We start from the raw sequence: 14,699 nt of genomic DNA, 5'->3' as shown, positions 1-14,699 counted from the left end.
ATCATTGCCTCCGTAAAATGATATTATTGAATGAAATACTACTTTATCGTTTCCAAAAAACTTTTAGAGCATCACAACACTAAATCCGTTTTAAAAAAAAAAATTTGGGTGATATAAAAAATTGAAGATTTGTATTTCACCGCCTATTAGTAAGGAGGGCGCCTAAAGTAATAATGATCGGCGCCTATAGATTTCTTTCCCTTAAAAAGTCATACTTATCCCTTCCCCAAAATTTGCCATTATCAAGTCTCAACTGCTCACACGTTCAACCCACCACCTGCCTGCACACTACCTTCTACCTCAAGCAAGAAAATATTAAAAATATTAAGGGTATTTTAGTCATTTATCATAAACCCCCCGTCCGAATATTCCCAAAACCTCTCTCTCTCTCCATCAATACCCCCAGCATTTTCCTCTTTCTTTCTTCCTCTCACTGACTGCTAAACAACAAATTCCCCTCATTTATAAAAGACCAGATTTCTCAAATTCCCGCAAAATCAATCGAAACCAGAGAAAAATTCAAAGAAAGAATTTAGGGTTTCTTATTTTGAAGATTTTTGGGTCATTTTATAGAGAAAGAAGAAAAAGGGTTTTGACGATGCTTCCTCAACAAGCTCAATCGGAATCAAATCGTACTTCTCCTCACACAATTCAACCATCTTCACCTCGTTTTCTCTCAGCAACTAATACACCAACAGCCGGAGCTCAACGTAAGATCGCGATCGCTGTTGATCTCAGTGATGAAAGTGCTTATGCCGTCAAATGGGCTGTACAAAACTATCTTCGTCCTGGTGATGCTGTGATTCTTCTTCATGTTCGACCAACTAGTGTTTTATATGGTGCTGATTGGGGTTCTGTTGATTTATCTGTTGAAACAGATGAAGAATCTCAACAAAAACTTGAAGATGATTTTGATACTTTTACTACAACTAAAGCTACTGATCTTGCTCAACCATTAGTTGATGGTCAAATTCCTTTCAAGATCCATATTGTTAAAGATCATGATATGAAAGAAAGACTTTGTTTGGAAGTTGAAAGGCTTGGATTTAGTGCTGTTATTATGGGAAGTCGAGGGTTTGGTGCATCAAAGAGGAATAGTAAAGCAAGACTTGGAAGTGTTAGTGATTACTGTGTTCATCATTGTGTTTGTCCTGTTGTTGTTGTTAGGTTTCCTGAAGATAAAGAAGATGGTGGTGATGATGACGATGATGATGAAGGAAAATCTGATGAGGTTGTGAAGGAAAAGGAAGTTGAGCTTGAGCTTCATCCATTTCCAAAGGAGGATCATGATGCCTCCCTTGAAAATAAAGGTATAATTTGATTCTTACTCGCTCTTTGTTCTTCTTTTGCATTATTACTAAGTTTTGTTATTCCTGATGTATTTAGTTTGTTTCTGCAATTAGGGTTAGCTATTTACACATGATTAGACGATTATTCCCTTTACAATGTCCTATTAGGGTTTATGTTTGTGTAGATTTTTTTACTTTTGGATTGATATTACTTATTTTGCATCTGCCAACTTTATAATTTAGTTGTTTGTTCTTCGGTGGTAAATGATGTGCCACTTACGAATCAGAATGATAATATGGATGTGCGGATCCCGTATTTCTTCATCTGGTGTGAATTTTCTTTAAATTTTATCCCAAATTTCCGTTGTCGTATTCAGTTACATTTAAATGCTCTTTTGCAAAAACACCACTGTTTCCATATGCGTAATTGTCCAGATAATGTTTAAAGAACGAATCAGTTTGGCTCTTCAATATTCACTAATCTATATAATCTCTAATAGGTAAATTTAATGTTTCCTACCAATGGTGGCCCTTTCTAATGTTATTTATCTTTGGCATTTATAGATTCTTCTTTCCATTTCTTTTATTTTCATTTACATGTATCTATGTTGCCTTGTGAGCACTAGGAGATACATGTTACTTTAGCTTTCAGGTTGTTGGCACGTAATTGAACATTTTACCTTCTATCAGTCAATACATGGTTAATTCTTTTTTCTGATGTCCTTTTCGTCTGAGTCCCGTCTAGATTGTGTGAGCTTCCTCGATGAAGTTTATATTGAAAATTCTTCTTCAATAAATACAATGCTTAAAGCAACCTTTTTCCCCGCCTCAGAAACCATTTCTACTTTGAGGAGGCTAGAGAATCCAAATAATAGAAGAGCGAAATAGAACCAAAAGTACATTTTTTACTACTAGCATCAATACAACCTACCTTTTTGTGTCCATCGTGGACCATCTTTCCCGTTCTTCCACTAAAAATGTTGAATGATGACTCAAATTGAAAACTTTCCTGGTATAGGGGAATTATATTTCAACTGTACGTGCTCTCTCCCAGGGTATATGTTATATCGTGGTTGTGTGCTGATAATGGAATTTTGGTGCTTCTCGGTTCATTTGTGGTCATTTATTTATGAAGTCTCTTGTTTGAGTATTGGGTCCTGCCAGATGCCTTCTCCCTAAACCCGAGTGTTAGATACCCGTGTGCAGGGGTGGCCCTGGGGCAAAGCGAACAAAGCGTCGCTTCGGGTCACCGACTTTTAGGGGCCACCGAGACATTAAGATCTGTAAGAAATATATAAGAAGTCCAACTCTCTAACAAAATTATAAGGGCCTCATTTAAAAAAATGTTAAGTACAAAGGGCCACCAAATTTGATGATCTTTAAATAGATGGTGGGCCCAACAGTTTGTTAGATTTATGCGAAAGTAGAGTAGAAAGTGTTGATTCAAAAACTGGTGGAGACAAGTTATGATTACGAGAAGCTTAACCTATTTAAAAAATGTTAAGTAAAAAGGGCCACCAAGACATTAGGTTTCAAGCTCCACAATTACGAGAAGCTTTAGAAGAATTGACGGAGATAAGTGATGATTCAAAAACAGTTTATGATGCCAAAAATATATTAAAACAAGATTTTGAAAATTTTGAATTCCTTTTGAGCATGGTTATTTGGAATAATATATTGCGGTAAACTCTGTTTGCAAAACACTTCAAGTTGAAGATATGGTTATTGATGTTGCATTTGAGAAATTGAATGGACTCATTCATTATCTTGAAGATTATAGAGAAGTGAGATTTGAAGAAGGCATGGTTGAAGCTAAAGAGATTGCCATTAAAATGGGAGTTGAAACAACATTTTGGGGAAAACGTATTATTCAAAGAAAGAAACAATTTGACGAGAATGCATGTGAAGATCCATCAATGTCACTTGAAGAAGCATTTAGAGTTAATTATTACATATACATATTAGATCAGACTCTTTCTTCATTTAAGAGCATATTCGAGCAAACTAGAAATACAAAGAAATATTTAGTTTTCTGTTGTTAAAAAAGTTAAACTCCCAAGATGATGGTGATTTGAGATATTCATGTATTCGCCTTGAAACCTTTTTCAAGCATAATGAGTCATATGAAATAGACGGACTAGACTTATTTTCTGAACTGAAAATGTTGAAGCGTCTTTTACCAAATGAGATCAAAAGACCAACTGAATTACTATATTCTTTTGAAAGATATGAAAGGTTGTTAACCGAACACATGAGTTTCTTATAGAATTATGTAAACGATACCAGTTATTGTTGCCTCTGTAGAAAGAAGTTTTTCTAAGTTGAAGTTCATTAAGTCTTATATTCGATCTACTATGTCAGAAGAAAGGTTAAACGGGTTAGCTATAATACCTATTGAGAAGGATGTAGCTAACAGTCTTGATTATTCGACGATTATTAGTGACTTTGTATCGAAAAATTTAAGAAGAACAAAATTTCAATGATTGTAATTATCAAAAAAATTATTTTGTTATATAAATATGATGAAAATATTTTGCCGTACTTATCGTTTTCATGTAAATACATTTATACGTTTTACAATTTGGTAGAAAGGGCCACATTTTCAGACCTCGCTTCGAGCCACCGAAAAGTCAGGGCCGCCCCTGCCCGTGTGCCCGAGCTTCCCATTCTAACCATAGTTGACGGAGATTCAAGCTTTTCAGTCCAAGAGGCAGTTTAGACTTTAGAATGGAGTTTGTCTAGTTATCTGCTACAGGATTCGACTGCTACAATATTAATACCTGAAGTTTGTGATCAATCTGCCGGCAAGTTTTCACTTTTCCTCGTGACGCCTTATACAGTCCATTACTTACGAAGTTAGAAACGCCGAATTTAACATATGATATTTCCTTATTTTGTCAACTAACAAAAGTTATTAATTTTCCGGTGGACTCTATCCATTAATTCAAGTATAAGATGGTATATTGGTGCTTAATTGATGCTCTAGTTTGAAAGTTTTAGCATGTGACAGTTCGATTCTTAGTTGTTTCCTTAGCATTTAATTTTGTTTATGTTTTTTTTTTTCTGGCAGATGCATAAAAGGAGATGAATGGGATCATGGTGTGGTCCACTTTAATACAGGTAATGTTTAACTCTCTTTCTGGTTTAGTTTTTCTCAAACAAGATCTTTCTTTTAAAAAGCTATTCTGGTTCAGTATGTTGTTCGAATGCAAATTTACATTCTAAATCAGCAAGTCCTGGCTAGTGTAGTCCTCGTCGTTAACCAAATATTATCAAATGTGGAAATAAAGAAGTAATGCAACGTTGCTCTATCTACATAATACTTTTTTTTTTGTATTGTAGTGTCAGTGTGCCTCTTTTAAAAAGGGATGCAACACGAGGGCTCTACATAATACTTGCCCTGCATATTATTAGTAACTTTGTCTTCAAGGATCATTTGATAGATTTCAACAAAAAAAATCATTTCATAGGTGAAGAATAGAAGTGTTCAAGACTTCTAGTAGGGGTGTCTTTGATATAAAATCGGCCTATTGTCCCTTACTAGGCAGTGGGCACCAACCAACCATGTGAAACTTGACAAGGTACGAGGTTTTTTCTAGTAGCCTGTGTTAGACCACTCCATGCCTCTCTACCTGACCAATCATGGCATGAAACCCAAACAAAGGCCTAGAGAAGATGCAAGAAATCATAGACCACCACTTGAGAAAGAGCCTTCCTAGGTTTTAATACCTTTGGACGTAACTGAAGTCTCAACACCAACCATATTGAGTTGATGAAGGCGATTTTATTTGAAAATGGCACATGATATAATTGATATGTAGAAACATGTCACATGCTATGGATCATATTTGATGAATTCTGCATAGATCATATTTTGATCACGTGAAGTCATAATATTTTTGAACTTAATAGTCGGGAAAAATCGGGACAATCAGTTAGGCGAGTTGAACAATTAGTTACTTGTTAAAACTAAAAGAATTTATGACTTAACATGTGCTGTCGAAAATCCGTTTCTCTTATTGCATTGTTTTTAAAGTTACATGTCAAGTGCTCCAATTACATCATGTTTTAAGATTTGCTCATAGAGAGAAAGGGAAAGAAATAGAATGTTTCTAATATCATATTCATGCACGTTCTTCTATTGCAGAAAGGAAATGACATGTTTAAGTTAAAAGATAGGAAAGGTGTTTTGCTGAGGAGATTTCGTGCTCGGTGTGGACTCATGCCATGTAAATTTAAAGGTTGCAGTGTTTTCTCTCTCGCTTTTTGTGTTGTCTGTACTTGTGAGAAACAATGGGGATAAGATATGGTGTTTGTGTTTGAATGGTTGACATGGGAAGATTGTAGGTTCTTTTGAAATGATTTTACCTGCACTTTTGCGAAATGCTTGTTTTTTGGTTGGATATTTACAGAACTAATACTTTGAGTAGACCAAACTTTGCAACAAGAAAAAGAGAGTAGACCAAAGCCACTGGAGTTGGTACTTAAAAAGACAAAAAGTCAGAAAATTGGTTTTTGGACAAAATGTATAATTTGGGTTCTTGGAGTTCTAGTTTTCAGCCTCTATTTTGCAATCCCAACTCCAAGGACTCCAGCTTTTCCAGAAATATTAGCTTCTCAGGCTTCTTTATTAAATTTAAGGGTTAGAAATGGGTTAGTGTAGTGGGTTTTATGATCGGGGGATGGCTAGGAAGTGTTATGCAAGAAATTTATATAACAAAACAGAGATTAGGACAAAATTAATGAGGCTAACTAGCACAAAATAATTAACCCTCAATGCTTAAGGACCACCACTTGACAAATGCATTTAAGAGTTTTTCCAATTCAACCCTCAATCTAGAACCCATCATCTTCCCCTCACTAGATCCTTACTGCACATTAATCCTCATTTCCCTCGTATGACAAAGCATAAAGGAAGATTAGAACAATACTGATGAGGTTGACTAGCACAAAATAATTAACCCTCAATGTTTGATTTTTGCACTTATTAAGTAATTTTCACTTAATAAGTGTGGGCCGGCAATTTTAGGCCGTTTGTTTTTTCACATAAGTGAATATCACTTGTAAGTGGGGTCAAAGTAATTGCAAAAAAATAAGCTCTAACTTGGAGTTTATTTTTTTGCACTTACTTTCTAAGTGCTAAAAAAAACATTTTTATCCTTCTCTGAATATAATAATTACCAATATGATTATAACCCAAAAGAAAATCTTAAACAATTGATAAGTAAAAATAATCTTTTTATGACTTTAGCGATGACACTTTTCCTTCTCCCTCATCCTTCACCTAAGCTTTTCTCTTAAATATTTTTCTCATCTCTTCCTTCATTAGTCACGGAACCACCCAAACTCCATGATACAACGTAAGTTCTTTCTCCTTCATACTTTTTAATTATTTGAGGTTAATATTTTCAACGCAAAGTATTCATAAACCGTAATTCTCTTGTATCTAAACTCGCGAGCACAATGAATTAGTATGAAATACTAATATGTAAATACTTTAAGGTCAAAATAGACAATTTCTCATTTTTATACATTTAGAATTAATATAAAAACAAAAATCAAGCACTTAGAAGTGATGGAAAACAAACGCTACAGCACTTACAAGTGATATCACTTACTAAGTGATTAGCAGTTACAAGTGTTAAAAAATCAAACACCCTCTCAATCTTTAGTGCCCATTAACCTCGATTTTCTGAAGTTTCTTAATTTCCCTACGAGATTTATCTCTTTTTTTACACTTTATAGCTTAAGTTTTCATAAGATATCGTTTGCTTATATACAAGGAAACGTAACTAGGCAAATAAGTTAGCTTGATGAGCTCATTTTTTTTTTATGAAGAAAACATAGCATAACTAAAATATCCATACAAAGTTCTAGCATATAGCTTTAACAAAAGAAGGTAATACATTCCATATTTTCCTACTATCATTCCTCCTACCCCATTTAGCTATTGAGTCCGCCTGAGTATTGCCTTCCCGGTTGATAAACGTAAAGATAATACCATCAAATCTATCCCTGAGCTCTTGAGCTTGTTTCATGATCTTTGTAGATTGCCAGTGGAGACTAACATTTTGTCCGTTGATAAAGTGGATGAGCGTTTGGTTATCACTTTCAATATGAACGTAGTTAATGTTCAAATCTATAGCCCATTTGATGCTATAAAGTATGGCAATGCTTTCACATTCTTCCGCATTCTGACCTCGTAGAGAGTCAGCCGCTGCAATAACAAAAGTGCCTGTTTCGTCTCTGATGATACACCCAATCCCTGCTGGTTCTGAGCTTTTGGAGAAAGAAGCATCAACATTAAGTTTAAGATATGGTGTCGATGGAGGTCTCCATTTTTCCTGTTTGGTTTTTTCCCTGCAAACTTTAGGTATAAAGGATTCGATCTTAATAGGCGTGATGGTATTGGCATTTATCCTATCAATGATCTGTCTAGGATTTTGTTTCGTTTTGGAGAAGCTGTTGTCACATCTTGCTTTCCATTTGAACCATAGAATTTTGGCATATAGAAGACCAATTTCCTCATCTAGTTTTTTCCAATGGTGTATCCATTGGATAGTAGATACAATATGGTCTGTTCTTACCTGATAATTAAACCAAATCGCTTTAGCGAAAGTGCAATGAAGCATAACATGGTCTAAAGTTTCGTTTTCATTACAGTTAATACAAGAGAATTGGTTACCAATGTATTTACCTATTTTTTTCTTTACTAGTATACCATTAGTACAACATTTCCATAAAAATAATTTGACTCTAGGAATCGTATTCATATTCCATATAAAGAACCAGTCCGTTTGATCCTGCATAAGGTTAGTACATCTAATTCGCAGAGAATTATACATAGATTTAATTGAAAAATTACCTGATCTAGTCAGCGTCCATCTAGGAGTATCTTCCTGGTCACTATGGATGTTAATGCTCAGGATAGCATTACAAATATCAGTGTTGAAACAACAATATAATATATTAGTATTCCAAGTATTGTTATATTAGTTGTGAAACCCATTTGAGATTAATCTCATTGTGATTTGTGATAGGCGGAGGGTAATCCGGAATCCAGAAGTCCTGCCAAATATCAATATTGTCCCCTTTGTTGATTTCCCAGAAGATCAGATTCCGCATGTGAATAGCCTGTTTGTTGATGGATTTCCAGATCCAAGAATGGTTAGGTTTGGGAGGAGTGGGTTTAAACGAATTTGGGAAATATTTTCCTTTAAGAATTTTAACCCAAACTGCATTAGGATTTTTGATAATACGCCAGTTGATCTTGTTCAGAAAAGCCTGGTTATCCAAAAGAGGAAGACGAATACCCAGTCCGCCAAATTTGCGAGGTTTGCAAATAGTGGCCCAGTTAAGCGTATGAAAAGTTTTGCATTTTCCCCACCAGAAGGTCCTTTGAATGGACTCAATGCTATTGCAGATGCCTTTAGCAATGGCAAAGCATTGCATTTGGTATCGGGGAACGACCGCTGCTATGGTCGAAATGACTACAGAGCGACCAGCCTGTGAGAGAAGATGAGTTTGCCATTTGGCGAGTTTATTCCGAATCTGAGAAATGAGAGGTTGGAAAGCTGACTTCTTGTTGCTATTAATGAACAAATTGGTACCAAGATATTTGTCTCCTGCCGAAGAATAATGAACTTTGAGATCACGAGTGATCATCCGTTTAAATTTGGGGTGGGCATTTTTAGAAAAGAAAATATTTGATTTGGAGTAGTTGATCATTTGTCCCGATGCATTACTGAATTCCTTCAGAATGAGTTTGAGATTGTGGATGTTCTCCAAAGAATTTTGACCAAAAATGAGACAATCATCGGCAAACAGAAGATGATTGATAATGAGCTCCGAATTCGGCACCGAAACACCTATGAAAGTATGATTATCATTAGTCTTCTCCAGAAGCCTGCTAAGACCTTCTATAGCAATAGCAAACAGGAACGTCGAAAGAGGATCTCCTTGTCGAATACCGCGGCTCACATTAAAGGTCATTCCAGGGCGGCCATTGATGAGAACCGCCATAGAACTAGTAGAAAGACAAGTGTGAATGAGCTCAATCCACTTCCGATGAAAACCCATCAGATGCATCACCTTCTCTAAATAACTCCATTCTATCCGATCAAAAGCTTTGGACATGTCTAATTTCAGACCAAAGTAACTCTTAGCTCCTTTGCAATGTTTATGGGAATGAATAATTTCTTGGCCGATGATAACATTATCCGTGATTTGCCTGCCCGGAACATAAGCCGCTTGAAAAGGAGAAATCAAGTCAGAAAGAATAGTTTTTAGCCTGTTGGCTAGAATTTTGGTGATGATTTTATAAGTGGTATTGAGGAGACTAATAGGTCTATAGTCTGCCGGGGATTGGGGAGTTTTCGTTTTAGGAAGGAGACAGATATGAGTGTGATTGACCTTGTCCGGAAGATAAACCTCGCTAAAGAATTGGGACACCATATGAATAATGTCATCTTTAACCGTATCCCAGTTGGCTTGGTAGAACAGAGGAGGGTAGCCATCAGGCCCAGGGGCCGCCCCCGGTTTCAGAGAAAAAGTAGCCTTTTTTATCTCCTCTTCATTGGGATTCCTAATGAGATCATCATTCTGATTGAGCGTAATTTGAGTGGTGAAACACTCAGCAAGATTATCCGACCATGTAGAACCCGCCGAAGTAGAAATAGATTGAAGGTGAGTATTAAAGATATGGGATATTTCTGCCTCGTCATTGGTCCACAAATTATCTTGAGTTTTAATAGCATGGATTTGATTTTTGCGATTACGAGTGGTAGCTTTGGCATGGAAGAACTGAGTATTCCTATCCCCCAAATTAATATTAGAAATCCTAGATTTCTCTTTCCACAAACTCTCTTGTCGCAAAAGAAGAGTTTCAATGCTATTGAAAATATCTTTGAACTTATCTGCATTCGAGATAGTTTGTAACTGAAGAGTAAGTTTTTGATATTATTATCGATGTGACCAAAAACTTCTTTGTTCCATTTAGAGAGCTTGATAGCCAGAGAGTTGAGCTTGTAATGGATAGAATTAGGGCTGATGATCCAATTGGATTTGATGAATTTGGCACAATCCGGGTGCGCCATCCACGTACGAATGAATTTAAACGGTTTACGCCCCAAAGAAGAAGCAGGTTTAGTAATGAGAAGAATAGGGTTGTGATCAGAACCGAGAGTCGGCAGATGAGTGAGTCTCACATGGGGAAATCTGGTAAGCCAATTATAATTGGCAAGAGCTCTGTCTAGTCTCTCTTGGATAAGATTCCTCTTGAATTGCTTGTTAGACCACGTGTAGGGATAGCCAATGTAACCAATATCTTGAAGGCCTAACGCATTAATAGTTTGCTTGTTCTGAGAAAGAATCGAAGGAGAGATCATATTACCTCCCTGTTTCTCCGAATTGTTAAAAGTGCAGTTCATATCACCAATAACAAGCCACGGATGGTTAGGGGTGAAAGCTTTGGTGGCCAAGGTTTCCCAAGGCTTCATCTTGTTCTTATGATACAGACATCCGTAGAAACTCGTAATATAGAACTCATTGTTAGTCTCCTCATTTGTACCTTTTATATGAACCATATTATTGTCCGAATATAAGACCTCAATGTCAAGATGAGGGGACCAGAACATAGCCCGTCCCCCAGCTTTATTAATCGGCTCAATGATATGTTTCTTATAAATGGTATTGAAATTAAGGATTTTATCAATATTGATATTGATACATTTAGTTTCTGAGAGGAAAACAAAATCAGGGTTATTCTCCTTAATGAGTATACTAAGGTGTTTACGGTTGGCAAAGTTTCCACAACCACGCACATTCCAAGCAAGGATAGATATGTCCATAAAGGCACACTCCAAAATGGGCCTAGACAGAGGAGGAAGGCACCCACAGTCTAACAACCCGCCTGGAGCAAGACTATCCGATCTAACAGCACGCAGAGTAACCACGAAAGTACAGCCACTAAAAACAAGCAGAAGCTGAGGGCACTCAGAGAAAAGAAAGCCCCTTCCTCGAAAAGCCCGACTAAAATCTAAAGGCACACTGAGGCTATAACACCCCAAATAACCCACTAGCCACTAAAGGCAACCAGAGAAAACCAGAGGCTACCAAACCCAAGACTACCACAACCACAGAGAAGACTAAAGTTACTACTGCAACTAAATTCTCTCGTCAAACCGAAATACCCAAGAATAAAGGCCACTCTCAACTAAACAAAACCAAACCTACAGGATCACACCACCCTTGACACCTCTGGTTCCCAATCTAGACTAAGCCAGAAGACAAATAACACTACGAGGTCCTCACAGAGAAAAGAAAATAAAAGATAACAGAGCAAGAACTACAAAAAGAAAGGGAAGCTAAAAATAGAACTAAAGAGGGGAAAATCAAACAAGAACACAAATACTTAATATTAAACAAACCATAATATATTATAACAAAAACACCAAGATACTTAATACATAGCAGTAGATACCTGAAAACCACAAACACTCTAACTAAACAGAGAACCCCCCTAAGTCTGATTGCTATCTCTGCTGCAACAAAAAACCAATTCTAGGTAACTAGAAATCCAACCTTAAAACACCAAAAGTACCAACCAAAAGTCCTACTAAAGGCAGCAGCACAAGAAATACTGAGCAGACTAAGACAAACAAGAGACTAAACCCACTAAACAAGATTAAAAGCCAAACTAAATACTACCACCCCCCCACACCAACAAGACAACACAGACTAACAAAAAACTAACAAACACCCAGAAGAACTATTGAGAAGATGATTCTGAGAGTGTAGCTTCATCCTTTTCCCCTGCATTAGTTAAGATATTCAGACTATGACTAAGCATCAAGGATTCTTCTAGCAACCTCCTAGCTTCCACATTATCGAGCAAGGTCCCATCTTCCAAAGAATCATCTCGGGAGAGATTTGAATTACCTTCAGACATAGGCATAGAAATGTTCCTGATTCTCTTACCCGAGGTCTGAAAAAGCTGATGAGGAGGTATAATGCCACTAGCAGGAGAAGGAGGGGGAACAATGAGCTGAAGAGGTTTTGGATTAAGCTGAATATCATCTCCCATTACTTCATCCATTGGATCAGGGTTAGAATCAAGCTCCTCATCAGACAAGTTGACTACAATAGGGCAGCTATTCAAAGGGTGTTCCACAATCCTACATAACTGACAAATTGCACCAGGGAATTTTTGATAACTTATCTTTATCTCTTGTTCACCATCTGAAAATATCGGATTGATCACAGCCAATAAAGGAGACCTAATATCATACATGAAATGTACTCTCACAGTATTGTTATTAACTCTCCCAAAATTCCTAGGCTTTATGCTAATAATCTTGCCCATACAACTGAAAATGAAATCAAAGTCTTCTTTGTTCTGCAAGGCTTGAGGAACTTTGTATAAAGTACATCTCATTGGCTCAAAATAAAGATCATCAGTGGCATCATTCAAAGGGAAAACAACCTCCTTAAGAACCATGATCATACCTCTCAAAATCCAAGGCCTACCAAAATTCAGAGCATCCAAAACAAATTGACTCTTTGGCTTCATAAGAAAAGTGTTCACATGCCCTTCTGTAGAAAGGGGTTGCTATATCTTAACAAAAAAAAGTTTGTCTCCCTTGCTCTTCACAACCTTTCTTTTGTGAGGTAGAGTACTATGTTAAATCAATCATAATTTTTCTCCATTACACTTTTTCTTAACTATTTTAGATGCAAACATCAATGAAACTTTAAAATCTCATCAAGTTATTTGTAATTATAAACTTATAATTTAAGATGGAACAAAGTGATCTTTTTTGCTCACATAACTGATTATGGATTCTTAGACTGTCTTATAAAAATGAAATTCTACGACTATTTCCTTCAAAACACATTTAAATTCATCTATGGTTGTCATCTATCTACTATAAATTAACTTGCATTTTGTTTAATTTTTTGCTTTAAATTGCTTTTACGGTACCAAAGGCCCAGATTTTAATTTCGCACCGGCGCTCAAATTCTCAACCACTGCTCTGTGAATAGTGATTTGATGGGATTTTTAGAGTTTTCTTTTGGAAATAATTAAGTCATAACACCAAAGAGTTTTGTGAAGATTCATTTATAGTGTTATTTTTGGGGTAAACCATTAGAGACACTCTAATGACTTAAAAGGGGTTATTTATTGACCCACAACTATTTAGCGATATTAGGACTACACCATCAAAATGAAAATATGTATGGCGTTAACTCCCATTTTTTTATTTTTCGGTTAATACCAGTTAAGTGGTTCACGTGCCGACCACATGTGTGACTCATGACAAACATACCCTTCACGAAATATGTAGGTTTATTTAGACATTATCCCACAGTTATTTAACAATTATAGGACTATACCCCAAAATGAAAATATGTTTCTGGTTGACTCTCATTCTCGATTTTTTCGTCAAACATCAGTAAAGTGGATCACGTGCCAATAACATGCATGAGTTTTTTATATTACATGTAACAAGTATAAAACTAACTAAAGACTAATCTTTGTGTCTAACGGTTATATATCTTAGACCTTCTCTAATCTCTCTAATCAACTAGACTTTGATGTTAGATAATGGGGTAAGCTTTTTTTATATGTTTTCCATGGATAGCCTATATAATATATCTATTCGGACAGTTTGAAGCCGTCCCAAATTTCGGGTAACCTATTTTCTTTAATATTTCTAGCTTATTTAGATCAATCTGAAACTTCGAGTTTACGCACCAATCACTTTATGTAAATTATTCAATTTAAGATTATAGATTTCTAAGCTATCAGATTAGGATGAAGTTTCCATTATAAAAACTACCTCTGAAAACCTAAAAGCAAAAGGAGGAATACGAAATCGCACGCGAATTACTTATTTGATACTTGACCAAAAAACCGAGAATGAGAAACATATTTTTGTTTTGGAAGTGTAGTTATAATATCAGTAAATAGTTGAGGGGTAATGTCTAAATAACCTAAGTATTCCATGAAGGGTATTTTTGTCATAGGTCATGTATGTGGTTGGCACGTTAAGCACTTAACTGATATTTAAAAGAAAAATCGAGAATGAGGCTTAATGCCATACATATATTCATTTTAGGGGTGTAGTCCTAATTTTGTTAAATAGCTGGGTCAACATCTGGCCCACTTCCAAAACACCAAATTTTTTTTTTTTTGAACCCAAGGGAAACAATTTCCATTCATAAGTGATTAAATCACAATGTTACATGGATGATAATTCATCCTTATTTCTCTCCTTTGAAAACTTCATGAGAGTTACATACCTTTAAATGCAAAGGGTCTCATGAAGGGAAAGAAATTGGACTAGACACAGACACAATGATCCTAAAGATCGAGGATAAAAAACCCTAAAAGTCGAAAAAAAGATCCTA

At 36.0% G+C, this 14,699-nt stretch overlaps 1 protein-coding gene and 1 long non-coding RNA gene across 2 annotated transcripts in view; both read left to right on the top strand.

Moving 5' to 3' along the window:
* The window catches only part of LOC147549660 (uncharacterized), a 54,711-nt gene that overhangs the window by 21,319 nt on the left and 18,693 nt on the right, over positions 1-14,699 (top strand). The gene's annotated exons all lie outside the window — the stretch shown is intronic.
* LOC147549663 (universal stress protein PHOS34-like) lies at positions 236-5,673 on the top strand. Its single transcript, XM_086667635.1, has 3 exons — positions 236-1,310; positions 4,360-4,409; positions 5,437-5,673. The coding sequence occupies exons 1-2, from the start codon at positions 599-601 to the stop codon at positions 4,365-4,367; spliced, it is 720 nt and encodes a 239-aa protein (XP_086523761.1). The 5' UTR covers positions 236-598; the 3' UTR covers positions 4,368-4,409; positions 5,437-5,673.

The sequence above is a fragment of the Eschscholzia californica genome, unplaced genomic scaffold, assembly GCF_041429995.1.
Source record: "Eschscholzia californica isolate CP2 unplaced genomic scaffold, dmEscCali1.0.p SCAF_3, whole genome shotgun sequence".
NCBI lineage: Eukaryota > Viridiplantae > Streptophyta > Magnoliopsida > Ranunculales > Papaveraceae > Eschscholzia > Eschscholzia californica.
Note: the sequence above shows the minus strand (reverse complement) of the source record. Positions and strands in the feature narration are given on the sequence as shown.